Source organism: Oculina patagonica, chromosome 1 (genome assembly GCF_052425735.1).
Source record: "Oculina patagonica isolate OP01 chromosome 1, crgOcupat, whole genome shotgun sequence".
In the NCBI taxonomy this organism is placed as follows: Eukaryota; Metazoa; Cnidaria; class Anthozoa; order Scleractinia; family Oculinidae; genus Oculina; species Oculina patagonica.
The window spans coordinates 47,696,960-47,718,368 of NC_135758.1; the positions used below are offsets into that span (position 1 = coordinate 47,696,960).

Genomic DNA, 21,409 nt, shown 5'->3' on the forward strand with positions numbered 1-21,409 from the left:
AGGATGTGGTCATCAGGCGGTGAATCTACTTGATCACGAGCTAATCATGGCCGGTAAATCACGCTCCTCAGAACACGCCTGCGATTCAGGCTAGCCCGAAAGGCGCTCTGTTGATTTGGTAGCCTGTTTTAGGGTCTCGGTCAGTGGAGCTATAGGGCGGGAAAGAGAGGAAACTGGGAGGGATAAAAATGGCGGAGGCAGAGACCGAGGGCCTGGAACAGGCCATTGATTGGACTGCTGTCAGTCTTGAGCATCAAACTGTATGGCGTTATGGCGGTAATCTTCCAAAATACATTACTAAGAAGAGATCTACTGTAGTGAGTTTGACTTTGAGTGAGACTCACCCAAAGCGGCCTCCAGGAACCTCCTAGCCTGTGTACAGCCACACAGCCCGAATTTTTGAGGGGAGGGGACGGCTGTACACAGGCTTGCAACCTCCCAGAAGAGGAAAAAACAGGAAAAGACAAAAGTCGAAAACTTTTATTCACTTTATGTACAACTTTTTCAATCAAATTTCAGATGCATAAAAACTTTTATAATACACTAATAGAACGCTTTGGCTACCTGTGTGCATTTTTCCAGTAAAACATCACTAACTTCGTTGACAAAACGACATTTATTGCTTGAGTTAATTTAGGAGAACACTCGAGTAGAACATTTTCTCAGCGCAAATCGTATTAAACTTGAGACATTTGTACCACATATTGCGATCAGCAGAACCAGAAACAAACTCGTTAGGAAACGTTCGACTCAACATCTCGTTTAGAGTCAGTAAGTTTCTGTTTTAATCATTTTTTTAAATCCTGCCCTTGACGAAGAAATCCATCCAAAGCCAATTCCTTCGCAAGGAGGCTGTCCTTGACAAGAAGATATCGTCAAATGCCTTGTTTCTTTAGTTTGATAAATCCTCTTTCCGTGGACATAATTCTTTCTTTCATTATACTTACTTGAACAATTTCCAAATTCCTCGCGCTTATTCTTTTTCTAGTCACTTTACGACAATATCGTTAACCTACTGCGTTATCTATAGATTTCTTTTGTATTTTTGGAGCAGGAACAAAGTTCAATCTTTGTCGCAGATCATGTATCGGTTCCTCAAAGTGTTTCTCAAAGTAAACATTCATAAAGAACTTGGATTGATAGCCACAGTACACAGCCCAGGGGATGTAATATCTCCTCAGATGTGCACGCTCTCTGTAAATAAATACACAACAGGAAAACATATTAACAGCAGATAATTAGTTTTAACAAATTATTAAAGAAAGACAGAAAGACTGACATGACAAATAATAAGTACATGCATCTATTTTCCTATAACCAGCCAATAATCTGGCAAGTAAGGTGTCACAAAACAGGGACAAATCCAGGAAATTCTTGACAACTTAGGGAGAGAGAGAGTGGTATGCTACCCGGAAAAATCTGGATTCTCTGAGATGATACTTCCTGCATTCGGGGAGCATTCGTGATGACACATTTTAGGCTTTAACAGACAGATTTTAACATTCCCCAGATGAAAGTGGCGTGACTGCACCCTCTCAGACTTCTCCATCAAAATTGGCCTGTGCCAAACTAGAGAAACTACAACTCAATATTTTGCAAAAGTTCATTAAAAATTAGTGAAACTTGCTTTAGCCAACCAGAAAAGGTCGCAGAACGAAGACCAATAACTGCTTGGCGGCTCAGCAAGCTATTTGCATTTGTTGTCAGTGATTGGCTAGATCTGACAACTATATAATACGTCATATTGTTTTGAAACATTTGTGCTGAAAACGGCAGGCTCAAAAGAAATTGATAAACACTTGGATACCTTACCTTGACGTTAGTCTGACAGGTGCAACAAACGAGCTCAATGCACACATTGGAAGTCCTGTCTGAATCATTTCATACCACTTGACGGCTATTTCATGAGGTACACTGATACAGAGATAAGGAAACTGTTATTCACTAACAAGTCACTAGCCTGATGAAGGCTTATACATCCATAGACTTAAATATGCATTATTCTATTATGCTATCATTACATTGTAGCTCATTCAGATCAACACTCTCCGAATTTTAACTTTTTTTATGGGAGGCATGGTGGCCTAATGGTTAGTGCACCGGACTCCTGATCGAGACGTCAAGTTCGTGCCCTGGCTGGGGTACTGTGTTGTATTCTTGGGCAAGACACTTTACTCTCATAGTGCCCCTCTCCACCCAGGTGTATAAATGGGTTCCGGCGATTATGTCAGGGGGGGGGAGGGGGTACCCTGTGATGGACTATCATCCCATTCAGGGGGGAGTAGAAATATTCCTAGCTACTTAATGCTATGGAAACCGGGATAAACTCCGGCAATGTGGGCGGTGCCCCCCCCCCCCCCTCTCCTTAAAGGATGATTTTAATGAAAAATGAGGTTTTGGATGAATTGAGATAACAATGTCAGCTTTTAGCAATGTTAGTTTTGAGCATGGGATTTTATTTTATCAAAGTTGAACTTAATATAAATTTTGGTTACTAAGAATCCCTCAGAAATGGAAAGAAGAAGCCATATTAATATAAAGGTAGTGAGCACTTGGCTTTAGGAGAGGTGAATACTTTGTACATTGATAAAAAGAACACAACTGTTGTGTCACGCTTCAGACCTGATTGAAAGGCCAGCAAGAGTGTGAACAAAGTCATGAACTTCTCTGTATCTTTGCATCACATATGCAAGATCCATGTCGTCAATAAACTTGACCTGAATAAGAGAACAAAGGTATACAAAATAATGCTACCGGTATTTACTACTTTCAACAGATGGATTTAAACTAGCTGTCAATATGCTGAGGGTTTTTTCTCATGCAATTTAGCAACATTTGTGATTGACTGGAGGCTGTTAAGTTTTTCTACTAATTGCTATATTCTGGTATTTCTGCCTTTTTTTCTTTTCTTACTATTATCTTTTTTATTGTACATCATGCTTATGAATTATTTGTTCTGTAATCTACCTCCTTAATAAAGTGTGTAAAATGTAAAATGCCTCTTTTCTGACCTTTAATATATTTACTTTAAATTAATAAATGGTGGTCACCCAACTAGTTAAGCTTTTTAGTTATTTTGGGTAACCAGCAACTGTATGTATTTTTAATTTATTTATTGTTTAAGTAAAAAACTTGTAATTTTTTTGCAGTTCAAATAAACCTTGTTGTTTAAGCATTGTTGGCTGAAGGTTGGGGAAACAAGCAAGTGACAAAGACTAATTAAATAGACTTGGCTTAGACCAGAGGCAACACAAGAAAAGCTTCTAAGCTTTTTTTCTGTTGAAAGAATACCAAGAACACTAAAAAAAAATATGGAGTGTTAAGAGTGTGTCCATGAGAGAACAGGGCAGAACCAGGCAACAGGTGATACAGCTCAAATCACTGATTTCGCCCAAACTTAGCATAAATGTTGGGTATGAGGAGCTATTCACTGTGGCAAAACATCAGCTTAAAATATATTATATTCCCTTGGAGTTATGGCACCTTTTGCAAAAATGGCCATTTTTCACTAATTTATGCATATTTAATTAGCTGACTTTGATTGACCAGTTCCACAAGAAAAAAAAGACTTCTGAAAATAAAATTCACTTCAACCGTCCGATTTGATCTCTTCTCCTCAAACGGTCTTTTAGAAGGTACACATTTCGTACTGCTGGAAATAGCCTTTAACTAGTGCCCAATATCTCCCATGAGCAACAACTTAATATATACGTTATTCTTACATGGGTAATGAAATCCATCATTAAACTTCACAAAAATGCCACAAAATGTTTGGGGACTTCAATATTTTATTCGTACTGAGGAACTAACACTCGAAGATAAATTTCATATCTCCGCGCAACCATGTATTATCCTCTATTTAACGCGTAGTTTGTTTTATCAACAGTTATCCTCAGGATAGCGATTTATACGGTGGATAGGGTTATTCATTTTATGAACAACTGCGCCCAGGTTGCCTGGTCCTCTTATGGACACACTCTTAAAATGTAAACAAAGAACAATGTAAATTGCATCTCTTACCTCATCTCTACCATCAGGTGAAATTCGCTTTCAAAATAATAAAAAAAGAAATAAAAGATTATGGTTTGTTGGCGAGCTATATAAGAAGCTGAAAACACCTCCCCTTTGCAGTCAATAGAGAGCTGTAATGGATGGTGATTCATGACAGAGCTCTACCAGGTGCTGGGTGTTATTAAAACTCCTGCTCATATGTACACTTAAGGATACATTTCAGTGAAGGAAGTAATAAATCAAACACAAGAGACAGTGTTTCATCCAAACACTGAGAAGAGAGTTGAAACTATGCTGTGCAGTGCAGTAATTTATGACGAAAATTCGAGGTATTTGGATAGCCAATGAAATACTGTCTCAAGTGTTTGATATATCTTCTCAATCAAAACAAAAACTACGGAGAAATGGGAGAAATAAAATCGTAAATGCCTATAGATGTATTAAGACCAGGTATCAAAACCGTCTTCGCAGTTATGTTTTTCTTTGTTTTAACTTGATGAATTATTAATGAGTTTGAGAAGAAGTAAATGAAAAGTAGGAAAGTCCAAGGGGGACGGGTCCTTTAGTATACATCAAGCACTCCCCTAACCCTTTTCGTACTACATCAACTTTAGGCGTAGCTTTACTTCATTTACTTTTTCAACTTCAATTCTCTCCATTCCCAAGCAACTGATTGAAATGCATGTTAACTGAATTCCTGAAGCAATTTCTCATTAACAAGTATCCTAGCACATGGTGGCACTTAAAAAGTTTGCTGGTAGATAAGCATTCAAAGAAACTTACATTACAGTCCAGCTGTCTGACATATTCTCGTCCAAACAATCCATCTGGGAATTGTCGGAGTTTATCAAGGTCAATTATAGATGAGTTTATGCGAGGACGCTCTCTAAAAGTAAGATGTGCGAAATAAGTCACCAATGAAATAAGTCAATAAATGAAAAACTGAACAACAAATAAGACATCTGGTATACAGACTGTTCATATTTATATTTTTTTTTGCAAAAACTGTAAATTAGGGCCTACTGCAATATTTCTTGTCCAACTGGATCTTGTATCATTCTTTGGTGCATGTTCTTAAGTGCAACAAGTCCTGTTGTTTCTCCAAGTGTTGCCACCATATCTGCAAAATTGACAGACATTAAATATTAATCTCAATATTTTTTCAGGCCTCCTCCTTCCTAGGGGAGGAGCGGAGACTGTAAAACAAAAGACACCACTACCTTTTTTAAATAAAATAAATAAATAAAATGGGAATTTGCAGTGGCACTTCAACAGAGTGGCTCTTTGTCCACTGTTCCCGATTGAATTAGAATTTAGCAGTGTTGGTTTTAAGTCCTAGGCATTATACTTTCCCCCTTTGTTTGTCTGACAGTTTCTTCCAACCTTAAAAACCATAGATTGAATGATATCTAATTCAACAGTATATCCCTTACCAGCCCTTGTTGGATCATACAATGCCATAACAGCAGAGCCTGCTGTTAATAACACCTTCTGCATCATCGAAGTAGGGACATGGGATTCATAGAGTTGAAATGATCCATCTGAATGATTGTCCTCTTCATCCTCCTCTTGCCAAGCAGTACTGTCACTACTACCATCTTCAAATTTTAATCCTTGCAGAAAAATAAAAAAACAAACAAATCGTATTTAGAATTACTCAACACCATATATAAGCAGGCCTTAACACCATAGGCAGCCCCCAGGGGGACTCCCCTTTTGGCCTCTACAGGGACATGCCCCTGGATAGAACACTCAACAGGGTATGTAATTTCATGCAAGTCTGTTGGGGCCAAGGAAATTGTGAAGAGAGCGCATGTCCCCGCCCCTCTCCTTCCACTAATTAAAAATTCAAGTTTGTGGAGATTCTGGGAGCATTTGCAACCGAAAGTCAAGGCTCGGAAGAAAAAGGGGGGGCTGCACCCCTCTCGGCCCCCGTTTAAATCCGCCCCTGGGACTGTCCAAGACAGGGTATGGCTGCAAGACTGACGTTAAGAATTTAGCAATTCGAATTTGGAGACGTTTATCTGCATTTATTTAGCGGGTCATCAGTCAACATTACATCATAATTTTTTCAGGACCAGATTTAAACGCAATTGCATTTGTTAAACAAAACAAAATAATCCCAAGCGACACAGGATGTTCTTTGTCCTAAATAGGGCCTTAAAATAAAGGGTGTTGTCCTACACAGGGTAGGTATTTAAGGCTATTTTTGTCCTATTTTAAAGCTGATTTCCAGTCCGTACTGCGCAGACTCGGGGTTTGTTTTCGTTTTTGTTTTGAATTCGTTGAAACGTTACACTTCGTTGACAGCATACATGAAGTTTTTTAGTCCGCCATTACAGTTCGCTTCGTTCAAGAATTTCCGATGAGCTGAAACGTCGGTTTGAAATAGCGTCAAGGTTCTTCTACTTGTTATTATTTGTTCTGCAAGGATATCTGGCGTTAATAATGAAGAAACAGGTAAGTTTGTCACGTAATTTTTAGTTTTGCTTTGTTTGTGAGGCTCACATAAACATTGCAGCCGAGATTGCGCAGTACGGACTGTAATTCATCTTTAAACCCCCAGCGGCACCCCTTTACCCAAACATGGGTCAAGTATTCCCCCGGGAGAGCAGCCGCCTGACGCGTACGTGCAGTGCGAGTGCGCGCAAAATTCATCAAACCTAGGTGTTCTCTCTCTTGAAATTCGACCTATGAAAGCAGTCTAGATCTAGAACATTAAAATGTAAGCTACTGAAGCTTACCTGCTGATATGAAACGCTTTCCCTTAGAACGCCTGAGCCATGGATCAAGGAAAAGACTCAAGGCACGGCGATTTCTGACTCCGACTGCCGCCATTTTGGATTTTTCCTTATCCCAGACCTTCCTCGGCCTGAAACAGAGAAGGGTCTGGGGGGGGGATCTCTGGCGCCATTATTTACTAGGTACTTCATGTAATTCACAATTTAGTCTCCAAACAACGTGGAAAAATTTATCGAAAGATGGCCGAAGTACCGCAGTTAGTGAAGGATGCAATTCTAGCAACAAGTGAACCAATGCCTCCAGGGTCCGAGGAAGTGAAAGGTTATGACTTCAGTAATGGAGTAGATTATCACGCATTACTAGAGTCGTACAGAACCACAGGATTTCAGGCCAGCAACTTTGGAAAAGCAGTAGCAGAAATTAACAAAATGGTAAAACTTTAGCTTATAGTACGGGCGAGGGTAAGATCTGGTTCAGGTGAAAGCAGCAGCTGTCTTTCTGCCCGTAATTAAACATTTTTGAGATTATAATCAAGACTGACCGAGAGAACAACAAAGTTATTCAAAATAACATTCGGTTTACAGGTGGAGAGGGTTGATGGTGTATGGGGAACTGAGGGGGTGGAGGAGGGGAAGAGGTTTACAAAGTAAACACATAAGAGTTAATTTTAGGTGCAACTGTCCAAGGGCTCACTTGATCCATTTGGTGCAATTAAAGGGTCACATAAAATATCTTAAAGTTTAAGATATTTTATATGACCCTTTAAAATTATAACAGTTTCCCTACCTTTTCTATACTCTCACTCATCAAATTCCTACCCTTTTAGAGGGGGGCGTAAGGGTTTGCGGTGATGCAGTTTTGCTTCATTTTTCGTGCAGTTTTTGCAGTAATTTTTATTAAACCTGCTGTATCGCGGTTTTACAAGACTACGCAATGTGCGGATACTACAAATTCTAGGTTGCGACAGTCGGTTTCCACTTTTTACATTTGGTTGTTTTGCTTCATTTAAACAAGCTTGAGCCAAGTGTTTGTTTTACAGCGTATCGGCTTACACAATCAGGGTTTGTTATTAAGCAAATTTGCCCTGTGGTTTGTATTTGCAGCCTCTTCCAGTAAATACTTGAAGTGTTTCTGTTTTATCCAACGATGCGTTGATTTGATAACATTTCAGACCAGATCTTGTTGGTCATTTGAAACTGCGGTTTCAGTATTTTGGAAAAATTTTGATACGGTTTGCAGTTTATTGCGTATTTCTGTGCGGTCTTGCGGTTTTCAGATCCCCCTTACCCCCCTCCTTTTATATGCCTCTAGCCTGAGAAAGGTACACCTATTGAGCAGGGCTTCCTGGTGTTGTCCATTATATGGAGTACCTTTTGCTTTGGCCCCAGGTGCTTTGGTTAAATCAGAAAATATATCAACTGTTAGGTTGTACACATGCTGATAAGACTTGAATCAGACTTTAACTTGTGAATCAGGGCATTTTTAAGCAAGTATGTGTTTTGGTTCAGTTTTATCTTTGGTACAAATTAGTATTTGTTTGATAAGGATTACCACTCACATACACAAATCGCCCTCAAATGGGTGAGACATGGAGAAGAACAGTGGAAAAGGGGCTGAAGGAGAATGGATCATGAACCTAGGCAGAGGCAGCATCGGCTGCAGAAGATAGAACAGCCTGGAGGCAGAGGGCCTTCAGCCCAATTTTCCACCAGGAAAATGATTAAATGATGATGATGACAATCTGGTATTTTCTTTTGTTTTATATTCATTATCGTATATTACCATAAACCAAAACAAAGGAAACACCAAATTGTATCAATGGTAAAAAAGAACCATAACATACGGGTATATATAAAAATGTAGACTGTGCACAGATACCATGGCCTTATGCAGCTGGCATGAAGGGGAAGAATGATAATAATGATGATGACGATGACGATGATAATAATGACACACAGACTGTTTTGACAGAATAAATGAAATTATTTTTAAGTAATGTTTAATAAATGAGCAGCAGTGTTTTATCAAGTTTAAAACACGAGGCGCAGTCGAGTGTTTTAGACTTGATAAAACACGAACTGCGAATTTATTGAACGGCTTAAAAATCTTCTGATGTAGATCAACTCATTCTTGTACTAATATTTAGATTTGGGGTTATTTTGACCTAGAAAATTGGACGTAAAGTTTAGCCGTGTCTTTATCAGATATAAAGACACTCATTAAACATTAATTTCTTTTGTATTTTCTTTATGAATTATTAATGAGTTTTTTAATTATTACAGATTGATTTGCTGTGCAGTCAATCTGGGGAACAAGCTTGCTGCACAGCAAAGTGCTTGTCAGTTTTGTAGTAATCTTATCATTTAGTTTTTTTTCCCTTTTTTGTTGTATCATTTAGATAAAAAAGAAGTTAGAGCCTCTTCCAGAACCTGAAGATGGTATAAATAGTAATTATCTTGATCCTGGTCAGCGACCAATCGACAACTGTACGATATTCTTAGGATTTACATCTAATATGATTTCAAGTGGTGTACGTGAAACAATTAAATACCTGGTCAAGAATAATATGGTAGGTAAGCAAATTATGCTGTTAAGGTTATATTTAATATTTAAGAGGCTGTCTTTCTTTAAAACAGAAAGAGAGACTCTGGCAACTGAAAGACTTTACTGATGCTGGAACTAAAACAGATTTGATTTGATTCAAAATGATTTTTAGGCTGCGTTAGGAGCCATCAAATATTTGGCCCCTTCGGGACCCGCCACAACGTAGAAAATAGGCATTTTTTGAGCCCCTGTCAAATATTTCATTCGCATCGAACACCGACAATTTTAAAATCAATTTGTTCATAAACATTTCTAGTTTTCTAAGAGTGTAGCAACTTTTCCCTCGATTTATCTAGAAACGCGAAATCAACAATATAATGACCACTACTGATTGGCATCGAACGAAGGTTGAAAAATGGCCTTGATTTAGATTGAAGTGAATATTTATTTCAATTTCGGGACCTAGCTGATAATTTTACTATACACAGCCGAAAAGTGTAGTCCTTTATCTGCTAAAATATGCAAAATCAAATGCACGTTTTCAGTATCAGCCTGGTATCAGCTCGTGTGAGTAATAACAGCATTTCCACTTATATTGTCATCATTACTCGCACATGTGCTGATGCAAACGGTCATAAGCGATTGAGATTTAACATCTAAGTGAATCTTTCAGGTTGACTGTATAGCTACAACAGCTGGAGGTATTGAAGAGGACCTTATAAAATGTATGGCTCCTTCGTATCTTGGTGATTTTTCGTTACGCGGTGCTGAACTGAGAAAAAAGGGAATCAACAGAATTGGTAACTTGCTTGTACCAAACAATAATTACTGTAGATTAGAGGAGTGGATTCTACCTGTTTGGGATAAAATGCTGGAAGAGCAAAAAACACAGGTACCTAAAATCTGCGATCTTTTATTACAAAGGAAAGTTTCTAAATAAGCTTTAACCTAGCCATATTCTCAAAACTTAGTTGTGAGAATTCAAAGGCTTATGTAAACAAGACATTATATCCTCTAGTACATGTGGATGATTGTCTAAACTTCCTTCTTACCTCTTTGTTAGACATGGACATAAAATTTTTAACGAAAAATATAATCTGGACCACACTTGGGGATTAATAAATCTAAACTCTCAATGTAGTTAGTTATTTAATTTTCCAAACTCAAGTTTAACCCTTTACCCCCTAAAGCAAATGGCCTTTTTTTCGTAAATTAAAAAATATAAACCTGATATCCATATATGATACACCATTTGAAAGTTCTTGATCAGAAAATTTCATAAAACGCTTGAACAAATAAGAAAGAAGTTACAGTTTTGAAAGAAGTTGGTTGAAACATTAAAAATAAAAAGATTTAAAAAATTGTATATACCGGTAGTATATAGTAGGTATACCCCTAAACTATAGCTTATTGTGCAGCTCTCAGTTTACTGGTAAATTTCAGTAATGATGTTGCATGTCACTTATGTGTCAGGCAAAAAAGTTGCAAAAGTTATTGGGGTGGTCAATCACGTTACAAATAGGGGGGAGGTACAATTTTATGCTTTCAACATGCAGATTTTTTGAGACAAGTGTGGTGTCAAAAATTTAAATAAATTGGACAAATATTGACCAATTTATGGCACTATGTGCCAATTGGCACTCTTAGGGGTTAAAGGGTAAGGTAAGAATATAAAAACATAAAAATATAACATCTTCTCATCAAGTAGCAGTGGCAGATCTAGGGGAGGGGCCCAGGGGACCTGGGCCCCTGCCTTATTTTTTGGGCAAATAGAGGCCCTAAGGGCCGAGAAAAATTATTTTCGAGAGTGGGCCCCCTCCTTATCCCAGGCCCTGGATGATTGGGCCCCTCACTTAGCTGAAGGTCTGGATCCGCTATTGATTAGAAGTAGTACACATGTACAGCTGTAGTAGGCAACATAATGGGAGCAGTAGACATCAAGCACCAGGTCTTCTTGTTTCGCTAGTAGGGCTGGGCTTAAAACAAGCGTCAAGTGGTTTTTCTTGCTGGACAAGTAACTTTTCATGCTTACTATGCAAGTTGTATGCTGACAAACTGTAAAAAAATAAACTAAGAATGGCATGCAACTGCCCCAGGCAAGCAAATAATTTTATTTTTAGAGCTGTTGGTCAGAGCAGTGATAATCATGCTTCATTTCCAAGATTAGGATAATCTACTAAAATGCAAGTTTGTGTGGCTTACTGCATGTATTCTGTTTATTGTCAGGGAATAAAGTGGACTCCATCTCAAGTTATTGCAAGGTTAGGAAAAGAAATAAATCACCCTGACTCAGTTTGCTACTGGGCCTATAAGGTATGAATTTATTAATATTCTGTTGACCAGTGAGATATATTTGGTTATTGACCACCTGAGGGGTGAAGATGGCTGCATATTCGTCAAGTTTTTTTTCTGTATTTATGGACTGAGACACAGCCTAGGACTATAAATCACACAGGAAAAGAAAACAGGGCCAATGTCCAGCCACCTTCACTGAACAAGCTTGGTCAATAAAGGATTTACTACATAGTATAAAGAACACCCTTTTTCTTGCAGAATGCACTGGGCAATCCCCAACAGGATATCTTGAACCAAAAGTTGTCTCCCTTCCCTCAGTCTAACACTTCAATTTACCTCCGATTTCTCAAACTCCCTGATTTCTTTTCTGAACCAATTTTCTTTTCCCTTGGAGGCTCAAGAAATCAGGATTCTAATGTACTTTCAAACTTGCTTATTACATTATCATCCTTCTTCTCCTCCTCGTCATCATTATCATCACCATCTTCATGGATTCTTTCCACTCTCACTCTGTCCTCCACCTTACATGGGTCTGTGCTTTGGTTTGCTCTGTCCCAGGTGTGGCTTTCACTCTTCAGCACCCACTGGATATACTACTTCCAGTTGTTAGTAACAGACAACCCTCCCTTTAGAACACAGAGGAAGGCAGTTATGCTAAAATTGTAGTAGTTCATCAGACAATATGGTGCTGTAAAAAATAATTTCTTTTTATTAGCTAGTTTAAGACACTCTCACATACTCACTCAGGCCCTTAGTCCTGGGTGGAGCATGGGCTGTTGATGACTTCTCTCAATTTGATTCTGTCTTGGGCTAGTTAAATGACCCTTTGCCCACCTCACCCCCACTAAGCCCCGTCTTTTGTGTTGGAACTAATGTCTTCATTGACTGTTCCCGTTTTCTCAACAGAATAACATTCCCATATTTAGTCCTGCCCTTACTGATGGTGCACTGGGGGATACATTATACTTTCATTCTTACAAGAATCCTGGTTTAGTAATTGATATTGTAGAAGGTAAATATATCCATCACCAATTTTAAATTTTATTTTTTTTTTTTTTTTTTTTTTTTTTTTTTTTTTGACTGATAAATAAATGTGATATATCCATCACCATACTGAGAGTATTCATCATACTGACGCGTGATATGGCTGAGAAACATTGGATTGGTATTCATCAGAATATACCAATTCAAAGAGAAAGCACAATGTCTTCTTGTTTGCATCGTAATGTGTACACTATAGTTCAGAAGCTAGACTGCATGCATAGTCTTTACTTTCAATTGTTGTTTAATTGTGTGCAGTGCTGGTAGTGTGATAGAGGTTTCTTGAAATATATTTTTTTCCTTTTTCATTTCAGATATTAGAAAAATGAACAATATATCAGTGTATGCTAAACATACTGGAATGATAATTATAGGAGGAGGTCTTATAAAACATCATATATGTAATGCCAACTTAATGGTAAGTACTGATTCCTAAAAATTGTAGTTTAAAAAGAAAGTATTTCATGTATGTTAATGGTGCTGTGAGATCTTGAACTTTACTGTCCCTCATGAGCTTACCTCCTTTACCCTACCCTACTCTACCCAACCCCTCCCTACCCTTCCCTACCCTACTCTACTCCCAACCCCCTCCCTACCCTTCCCTACCCTACTCTACCCAACCCCTCCCTACCCTTCCCTACCCTACTCTACCCAACCCCCTCCCTACCCTTCCCTACCCTACTCTACCCAACCCCTCCCTACCCTTCCCTACCCTACTCTACCCAACCCCCTCCCTACCCTACCCTACCCTACTCTACCCAACCCCCTCCCTACCCTTCCCTACCCTACTCTACTCCCAACTCTACCTACCCACCACCTACCCTACCCTGATTGATTGTTTGTTTGTTTGTTTTCATAGCGTAATGGAGCCGATTTCTCCGTGTTTGTGAACACTGGGCAGGAATTTGATGGCAGTGACTCGGGAGCAAGACCTGATGAGGCTGTGTCCTGGGGAAAAATCAAAATGACCGCTTCACCAGTAAAGGTGAGGAATGTAAAACAATACAAAGTAGAAACATAAGAACTTACAAAGTTTCTTCATGAAATGTGTTGGCAAGAAAAAAAAACTGTGAATACCTTATTGTTACTTATTTTCGCGGGAACTTAATTTCGCGATTTCGCGATTTTTTGAAAATCGCGAAAATCGCAAAAATTAAGTCCCGCGAAAATAAGTAACAATAAGGTAAGTAGTGATTCAAATATTAGCTTATACGGGCTACAATCCTGATAATTGAAACGTATCAGCCTTTTAGTACCCCATCTCCTTTTCAGTGTTGTTCGAGTACGGGGATAAAGCAACACAAACGCCCAAGATGGTCAGTGGTTATGGTCAGTTCATTATCGAGACAAGTTCGCAAACTGGCTAATGTTATCCCACAACAACATCTCTCCCCCCCCGGTCCCACCCCTCCGACCCACTCTCTCAGAAAAACCAGTCGCTTTGACTTTGGTCTGAACACAGACTCGCAATTACGGACAGGTTGATAATCAGACAAAAAAGTGAACTGAACCATTCCGCACCGATGCTGACATAGTTGTTTATGTTTTAGGTGTACGCTGATGCCTCTCTTGTTTTTCCGCTCCTGGTAGCCGAGACCTTTGCGCGGAATTTCAAAATAAACAGCTAGAAAGTAAGCAACGAAGCCCTTTTCTTAGCGCAAATAGTCGCCTCTAGAAAGTGTTCCTTTATCGTTTGTCAATCAAGTGTTTCAAGATGGCTGGACTTGGATTAGCCGGGGACAAGATAGATGAAGGACATTTTTAAATATGTACAAGGGACATCCACATGCTGTCATTTCAAATCTACGCATTAAAGTGTTAATAAAAGCATGCAGTCAGAAACGTTTTTATACGAAATTTTAATATACACATGATCTTGTATGTGACAAGAATTTGACAAAACCACTGTGACAGCAATATATGCAAACCTTAGGTTCTTGGTGCAATTAACAAGAAATGCCGCGAAGGATAAATCGTAATTTCACAGTGCGGCCAGTGCCACCTTAATATTCGATGAATTTTTGAAAATTTAAAGTAGCACTGATGGTATTGCGTACAGCCTGTTAAATCTTGTAAAATGTTTTATCGGAACTTGCTAATAAAATCCTCCGATAAGAATTGGCATTGTTGGTAGTCGTTCTTGTTTTATTAGTTCAAAGCAAACATAAAATACATCATTATTGTTTTGCAATTTAGATTTTGAATTTCCACTGAACTATGAAGCTACTGGGAGTTGAGCCCATGGCGCGACATATCTCAAGAAATCTTAATCATTCTTTTGCCTGCAGTTCATTTATTATATTCATATTCGTATACAGTATTTATTTATTTCATACGTTTCCAGGTATAAATAAAGTGCTTGCGTAATTGATCAACTTTGGAGTTTAAATCCTGTGGAACTTTAAATTTTAGAGGTCTCTTCCCCAAATGCTGCATTTAACCAGGAAGATCTCTTCTGCCGTTTAAAATTTCACCTTTTTAATGACGTATACAAGTCAATAAATGATATGTGTATTTAGACAGGTTTCTGTTCTGTGGTAAACATTCTTGATTAAAAATTTGTTCGTAGACAAGCTCGTTTAAAGATGAATATTACTCAATGTTAGAACTTGAAAAAATTAAGAATTTTACAAATCGAGAGGGAAAACAATCTGTTCTGAATGTGATGGAGCTGGGATCGAGAAGATGTTAAAAATGATAGCATCTGTGTAATTTAAGTTTTACAGAAACTCATGAGAGTTGAAAACCCTTATGGGTTTCTGATTTTTATCAATTAACGAAGGAACAAGGAGCTTAATATCGCTTCGAATTCTTGTCCTTCGTATTTTATATTAAATTTGTGTCGTATCTCAGGGTAGAGTTATGAGAAAAGCTATAACACAAGTCCGTCAAGTGTAAAGTAGTTGTCATTGGCTGAGGTGATGACATGACATGTGATTAATTAGTTTCGCGAGATCGTTTTGTGTTTATCATCTGAGCAGATGACCACTTGTTGTGCATTATCCACGTAATGTATTGTTGAACTCATGCCCTAAACATTCCTGTCACGAAGAACAGTTACCTAGATCGCAAATCCAACTGGACTGCTTTTACAAAGTTCTCCTGACCAAATCCCTCAGGTAAGCTACTTGCAGTTAAATATTGCTATACTCTTTGGCCATGTTTACACTGAATAGCCCAGCTAATAACTTGAAAGCGGGAGAGGAACCCTTCCGCAAAGCTTTTTATTTGCCTGCATTAGCATTTTTCTTGCTGTCCGTATTTTGTTGTTGTTCGAATTCAGTATTATGTATTGTACAATGAATCGCTAACCTGATAAAATATCGCTTATCTATAACACACGTTGGACGATTGCAATTGGTCAAGAAAGCTTTTGGTGAATAGGTTTTTGTGAGTGGTTTTACATTTTGGTTAAAGACTTTAATACCGCCTGAACTTGATATGAGAGCATAACAGTGTGAAATGACACAAGCCTTTTAGACCACGCAGGTTATGAATTAATTCCAACTTTGCAGCACGTTCAGGGTTCGAGGCGTTTTGGTTTTGCAGATTAATTGCCACGGCCTGTATTTTTAGACAAAGAAATTACAGTTGTTTTTTGCCCCGTGTTTGTGGATATATTATTTTCTTTGTCTAGCCAGTGTACAGCCACCCGTTCACTCTCCTCAAAGAAAACGAATGGCGCTCAGCCTCACTTAGCCTGCGTGGCCGGCGTTCAAAGGGGAGTTCGAGCGCGAAGCGCAAGGTGTTCCCCCTTCCCCGATCGCGCTTCGCGCTCTCTTCTAGTTCTCGCACCTCGCGCTTCGCGCTCGAACTCCCCTTCTCCTTCCCCTTTGAACGCCGGCCACGCAGGCTAAGCCTCACTAAAATAGAATTTACATCTTTTAGATTCACAGATAGATTTTATTTCAACTACACATTTTCCTCTCCCTATTTTTAAATAAGCAACAGGCTATAACAATATTGGAAATGTAAGGGGGGAAATTAGCAGAGCAAGTCGGCGTTTTAAAAAGGATTGCAAAGCGAGCAAGTTCCTGGTTACCATTTAAAAAACGTAAAACCATCAGTTGCAACAATTTTCCCCACAACTATTGAATATTTCGTGTATTAATAATAAATACAACTATCCTTTCAGCGACTGTTTTTCAATTTAAAAAATGAAAAACGCTTTCTTTGGACAGGAAGTTATTTTCAAGGTTGACTTCTTCTGCGCGGAACTTGGATGTTTTCCTGTGACGTTCATGTCGCCATGGTGACCTGGGCGAAATTCAATCACCTTCCCAAAAGAAAAGATCGACATTTCATGATTTGAGGTCCCTAAACAGAAGGAATTTTTAAATTGACTGATTCCTTGGAGTTTCAACTAAAATGCATGTTAAATTCATTATCGCTTTATAAACCGTTTCAGTTTGAAATTATATAGACGTGGTTTGAATAGTGTTATTGCAAACATTTTTCTCGCTGTCGAATCAGATAGGCATATCATTATTAAGAGTTGTTATTAGTTCCTTCAAAAACTAAACCAAATACATCACTGGCAATGAAAACATGATTAGTGAATTGTCAGTAAACTTTACTCACGCTGTGAAGATTAAATCATTATTGATTCATTATTACGAGTTTTATTTTCTTTTGGTTTTATCTGATGTTGTCGGTGACAAAATGGTAATTAATTGTTGCTTGAAAATGTCCAGCGAAATTACGTATTGGCGCCCGAATTTCAAGTTACACCTGCCAGAATTAATTCCACCACTTTAGGCGTTGATCCAGGAGTGGTTATTTCTTTAATGCACGCAACGTTTGTAATATTATAAGTTTAACTGACTTTTTATGCGATCTTTCCGGACTGTAAATAATTAATCAGTATTAAATTGGTTATCAGTATAGTACGTCAGCTATACTTCAGTTGAAAAGCACTTAACTGATCGAATGCAAATTGGGTAGGGTATTTTATTTATGAAATATAGCTTCAGGCATCACAACAGAATTTTTAAGTGGCAAAGACGCCTGTTGTGTTCTAACGAACTGTTTTAAACTTAAATATAGGTGACTTGCCATCTAAAGAAGGACAAAATGAACTTGTTTAACAATAGTACCATCACAAATGAAACGGCTCCCGTTGGTGTGGAACAGTACGAAGAATCTAAAGGTCTTCGCATTTTTCGCCTTGTTCTTTTCTCGGTGATAATCTTGGCCAGTGTGGTCGGCAACTCGATGGTTTGTTATGCTGTGTGGAGCATACCTTCCCGGAAGCCTTTCTCGTATTATCTCGTCGCAAACATGGCTTTAGCAGAAATCTTGAGCAGCGTATGTTTGGCAGTCATGCAAACGAACTTAGAAAACAACAGTTTACTCGCTCATGCCAGGTGCAGTGTAAACCCTTTTCAAGTCCTCGCAATCCTAGTGGTGACATACTCACTGTCCGCGATAGCTTTCTATCGCTACAGAGTCATGGCTGACCCGATTTCACGATTGCTTTCAACCAGGATAAAACTTCTGGCGATTTTTGGGGTGTGGTTGGTGTCACTGGCCATCTCTTTCCCCGTGTTCATAGGGCTCAAGTTTGAAGATGGCCGATGCAAGGAACTCCCTGTCGCAAGCAACGACGCATATGTCCTGATCAAATTTATCCTAAATTATGCCGTGCCTTATGTTATAATGTTGGCGTCTTACGGAGCAGTGGCGTGGAATTTAAGAAAGCGAATTGTAGAGAAAACAGTACAGGCTCGAAACTCTATGGTCCCGTCTTCGTGCATTATCGAAGCTGAAGACCAAATCGAACTCCAAGACTTGGCAAGAAAGGCAGATGAAGCTGCTCGCTTCAGAGAACAGAGACAACCGCTGACTGAGGAGAAAAACCGCAGAGGTAGCAGGCCCGAAAACTTAGATCTGGAAAGAGATTTAATTAAGATGATATTCGTGCTTATTCTTGTATTTGTGGTTTGTTATTTTCCATATCAAGCCATGTTTTTGTGGACAAGGATTTATAACATTAAAACGTATCAATTTCGGTATCATGCCCTTTTGATAAAGTATGTGTTTATTTTAATTTGCCTTCCTGGGGCTCTGCACCCTTTGTGTTACGGAACAATGAACAGTTTTTACGCCAAGGCATTTTCAAAAATTGTTCTCTGTAGAAAATAAATTCGAATGCACAACGTTTACTGAAAGAAAGAAAGAAGAAAAAAAAAAGAAAGAAAACTAAATGCATGTTAGGTTCTTTGTTTGCTGTATATTTTGATTGAATAAACGAAAGAATGTACAGTTTTAAATCGGCTAGAAATCTACAAATTAAAGCCGCCAAGATAAGATTTCAAAAAATATATAAAAAAAATTAAAAATTGATTTACAATTGTATAAAGTTTAATTTTACTTTGTATATTGGTAGTACTGCTTGCAAAGATCGCTTTCAATAATTTTTAAGCCAGCTTAAAACTTTTGTTTAGTAATATGTTTAAGTGATGTACATGCTGTATTAAGGTGATGAAACAATAAATTTATCAGAATATAGGCTTTATTTGAGCTTCAAAAGAGATTATTATAACTACATTATATTATAACTACAAGGAAAACGCGTGTGGAGTAAACCAAGCACGCGAAGGTTTGCAATCAGTTGTTTTTAAATCCCTCATTGTTTTGAATAATTTAACTTGTTCTTGCACCTCTTTCCTTGCATCTTTCTTGAAAACGGCGAGCTAAGCTGGCTGTGTGTTACAGGCAGAGATTAACTGAATTCAGCTGCTAAAAAATACACGCAGCTTAATTAGGGTGTCTGTGATGACACACCATAAGTCATGTTAGCGTTTCCCCTTACGAAGGTAACTAAAGTTAGAAAGTAATTTGAGGATCGGTGTCGAACTGTCGACCGCGACTATTTTACGATGACATGTTTGCTATTTTCCATAACAAAAACTTAATTGCACTTTACCACAAGTGGAGGAAGCGAAGAATTAGAAGAACATTATTTAGCTCATTCTCTAGAAAAGGGGAAAAATAGAATTGTGACTGAAATGTATTTATCATTTGTCTTGCAAACTCGCCCTAAGGAAGATTTTCGTAAATAAAACCGAAAACAGCAACACATTTCCAGCCGCGTTTGTTTAATTCGTCTATTGACTTGTTATGAAATGACGATATTATTAATATATTTTGATCAAATAATTTCTGACAATTTGTCTCACCATGTAGTAACAACCTCGTAAGGTAATACTTTTAATTATTTTGGATGTCATGAATGTTACTTTAATTTACCCGAATTTACCGCGCTGAACAACCACCTTTTATCGGGAAACACGAGACGCTATTCTGAAGTCCTTCAGTACAATTTCCTTAGCTTTTAGCCATCGTATTTTGCAATTTGCATGAAAAAGCTGCCGTTGTGACGAATAAGTCAGTTCCGTTAGAAGTTTATGAAGCTCCGTGTACCAGCTGGAAACCATTTATAATTTCTTTTTTCATAAAATGATCTCGCTTTTTGATTGCGTGGGTGTGTTTATATCACAACCGCCGAAGAAAAAAAATCAAGAAATTAAACAAAATATTAAATATGTCCAAGAAAAAACCCCTGCAAATTACTGGATCTGCCTTTTTTTATGATGAAACTTGATTCTTTCTATTTCCTTGAATATTTTTCCGGAAGAAGTTCATAATACAAATGCATATGCAGGAGAATTCACTTTCCGTAAGTGTTATCGGTCCTCCAAATGAGACAGCGGAAGCATTTCAGTCTCGTTTTAATGAATTTAACTCAGCTCGTCTTTCGGCACTTTTGAAATAAAATATTCAGTAGATTAAGAGTTTCAATGATTTTGACCTAATGGTTACTGAAAACACTACTTTTAATTACTCACGGCGGAGAAAAACATACTAACGTCGACGCGGCGATCCGGTTAAGATAGATATCCTTTGTGAATTAATCAACAATTTGACACTTTAATATTGTATTTAGCTCGAGACAATTCGTGGATTTTTCCCCGGTTCATGTATTGAATACTGGGTTCCTGTAATTTATCGTCAACTCTCATGATACTATAAAATCCTGGTCGAACCGAATTCCAAATTATAACCCCAATGCTTGTAGTTTTTCCAGTTGTAAGACCAGCTAGTCTTGTTATTAAGTAATAAATATAATGGGCAATAATTCGGTCATAAACGCCCCCACCCCTCCCAACAGACCGGATGGAAACACATAATTAAAACTTTGCACAAATACACCAGCTTTAGTCTGAGTTAGATAAATTGACTGCAGTGACTTTTCCGTAACGAATTTCTTGACGTCTACGCAAATTTGGCCCGGAGAAATTAAGGATTTCAAAGTTAATTTTAGGTGGTACCGAAGGCTAATTTAGTGAATTTTCTTTGCTGTCGAAATTGGCAAAATATTTTAGCAAAAGGTGCGATAATATTCGTCGATGATGATTGAAAAACATTGCAAGTTCCGGAGGGAGTCAGACGTTCGCTTTTTTTCGCAATTTTCAGCCCGCCATCTTTAAATATCCCATGAGCGAAAGACGCTCTCTGATTGGTTCATTTTAACAAAATTGCATAACAAGTTTTGATTGACATGTCGCACCTAACAACTTGTCTACGAAAGCAATCGAGGATAGTTGTAATTTTCACAACGCAACATTTTGCTGTATTGCAGTTTGCAAAAAATGGTGTTTAATGCGTCAATATTTTTGGCAAGCACCGGCAATGCAACGTTTGTTGCCTTGCAAGTTGCAAGGAAAATTGCCTCATGTAACATGGGCCTTACCACTAAACTTCTCGATTTTCT

General features: G+C 38.2%; 3 protein-coding genes across 4 annotated transcripts; 2 read left to right on the top strand and 1 right to left on the bottom strand.

Annotated features, from left to right (window-relative positions):
* Positions 1-479: 479 nt before the first annotated feature.
* On the bottom strand, positions 480-6,857 carry LOC144634625 (ubiquinone biosynthesis protein COQ4 homolog, mitochondrial-like). The gene is made up of 8 exons (XM_078493646.1): positions 6,756-6,857; positions 5,445-5,624; positions 5,035-5,131; positions 4,795-4,897; positions 4,021-4,047; positions 2,623-2,717; positions 1,813-1,914; positions 480-1,194 (listed from the first exon to the last, which is right to left on the bottom strand). Exons 1-8 carry the CDS (start codon positions 6,847-6,849, stop codon positions 1,008-1,010), a joined length of 885 nt encoding a protein of 294 aa, XP_078349772.1. The 5' UTR covers positions 6,850-6,857; the 3' UTR covers positions 480-1,007.
* A 114-nt stretch (positions 6,858-6,971) lies between these two features.
* On the top strand, positions 6,972-14,755 carry LOC144634957 (deoxyhypusine synthase-like). Its single transcript, XM_078494006.1, has 8 exons — positions 6,972-7,184; positions 9,152-9,322; positions 9,971-10,189; positions 11,524-11,610; positions 12,499-12,604; positions 12,948-13,051; positions 13,493-13,618; positions 14,184-14,755. Exons 1-8 carry the CDS (start codon positions 6,993-6,995, stop codon positions 14,259-14,261), a joined length of 1,083 nt encoding a protein of 360 aa, XP_078350132.1. The 5' UTR covers positions 6,972-6,992; the 3' UTR covers positions 14,262-14,755.
* A 744-nt stretch (positions 14,756-15,499) lies between these two features.
* On the top strand, positions 15,500-19,150 carry LOC144634968 (orexin/Hypocretin receptor type 1-like). 2 transcript variants are annotated; one of them, XM_078494018.1, is made up of 2 exons: positions 15,500-15,752; positions 17,680-19,150. In XM_078494018.1, the coding sequence occupies exon 2, from the start codon at positions 17,707-17,709 to the stop codon at positions 18,775-18,777; it is 1,071 nt and encodes a 356-aa protein (XP_078350144.1). In that variant the 5' UTR covers positions 15,500-15,752; positions 17,680-17,706; the 3' UTR covers positions 18,778-19,150. The 2 variants fall into 2 exon arrangements, with proteins under 2 accessions (XP_078350144.1, XP_078350152.1); XM_078494026.1 differs by lacking the exon at positions 15,500-15,752 and adding an exon at positions 17,469-17,573.
* Positions 19,151-21,409: the final 2,259 nt, after the last annotated feature.

Bases quoted from the DNA above. Each gene is read 5' to 3' on its own strand.
- LOC144634625 (XM_078493646.1), bottom strand. From the start codon at position 6,849: ATGGCGGCAGTCGGAGTCAGAAATCGCCGTGCCTTGAGTCTTTTCCTT. The intron at 5,132-5,444 runs GTAAGGGATATA...TCAATTTTGCAG, and splicing joins GTATGATCCAACAAGGGCTG to ATATGGTGGCAACACTTGGA. The intron at 2,718-4,020 runs GTAAGAGATGCA...TCTCTTATTCAG, and splicing joins CACCTGATGGTAGAGATGAG to GTCAAGTTTATTGACGACAT.
- LOC144634957 (XM_078494006.1), top strand. From the start codon at position 6,993: ATGGCCGAAGTACCGCAGTTAGTGAAGGATGCAATTCTAGCAACAAGT. The intron at 7,185-9,151 runs GTAAAACTTTAG...TGTATCATTTAG, and splicing joins TAGCAGAAATTAACAAAATG to ATAAAAAAGAAGTTAGAGCC. The intron at 10,190-11,523 runs GTACCTAAAATC...GTTTATTGTCAG, and splicing joins TGGAAGAGCAAAAAACACAG to GGAATAAAGTGGACTCCATC.
- LOC144634968 (XM_078494018.1), top strand. From the start codon at position 17,707: ATGAACTTGTTTAACAATAGTACCATCACAAATGAAACGGCTCCCGTT.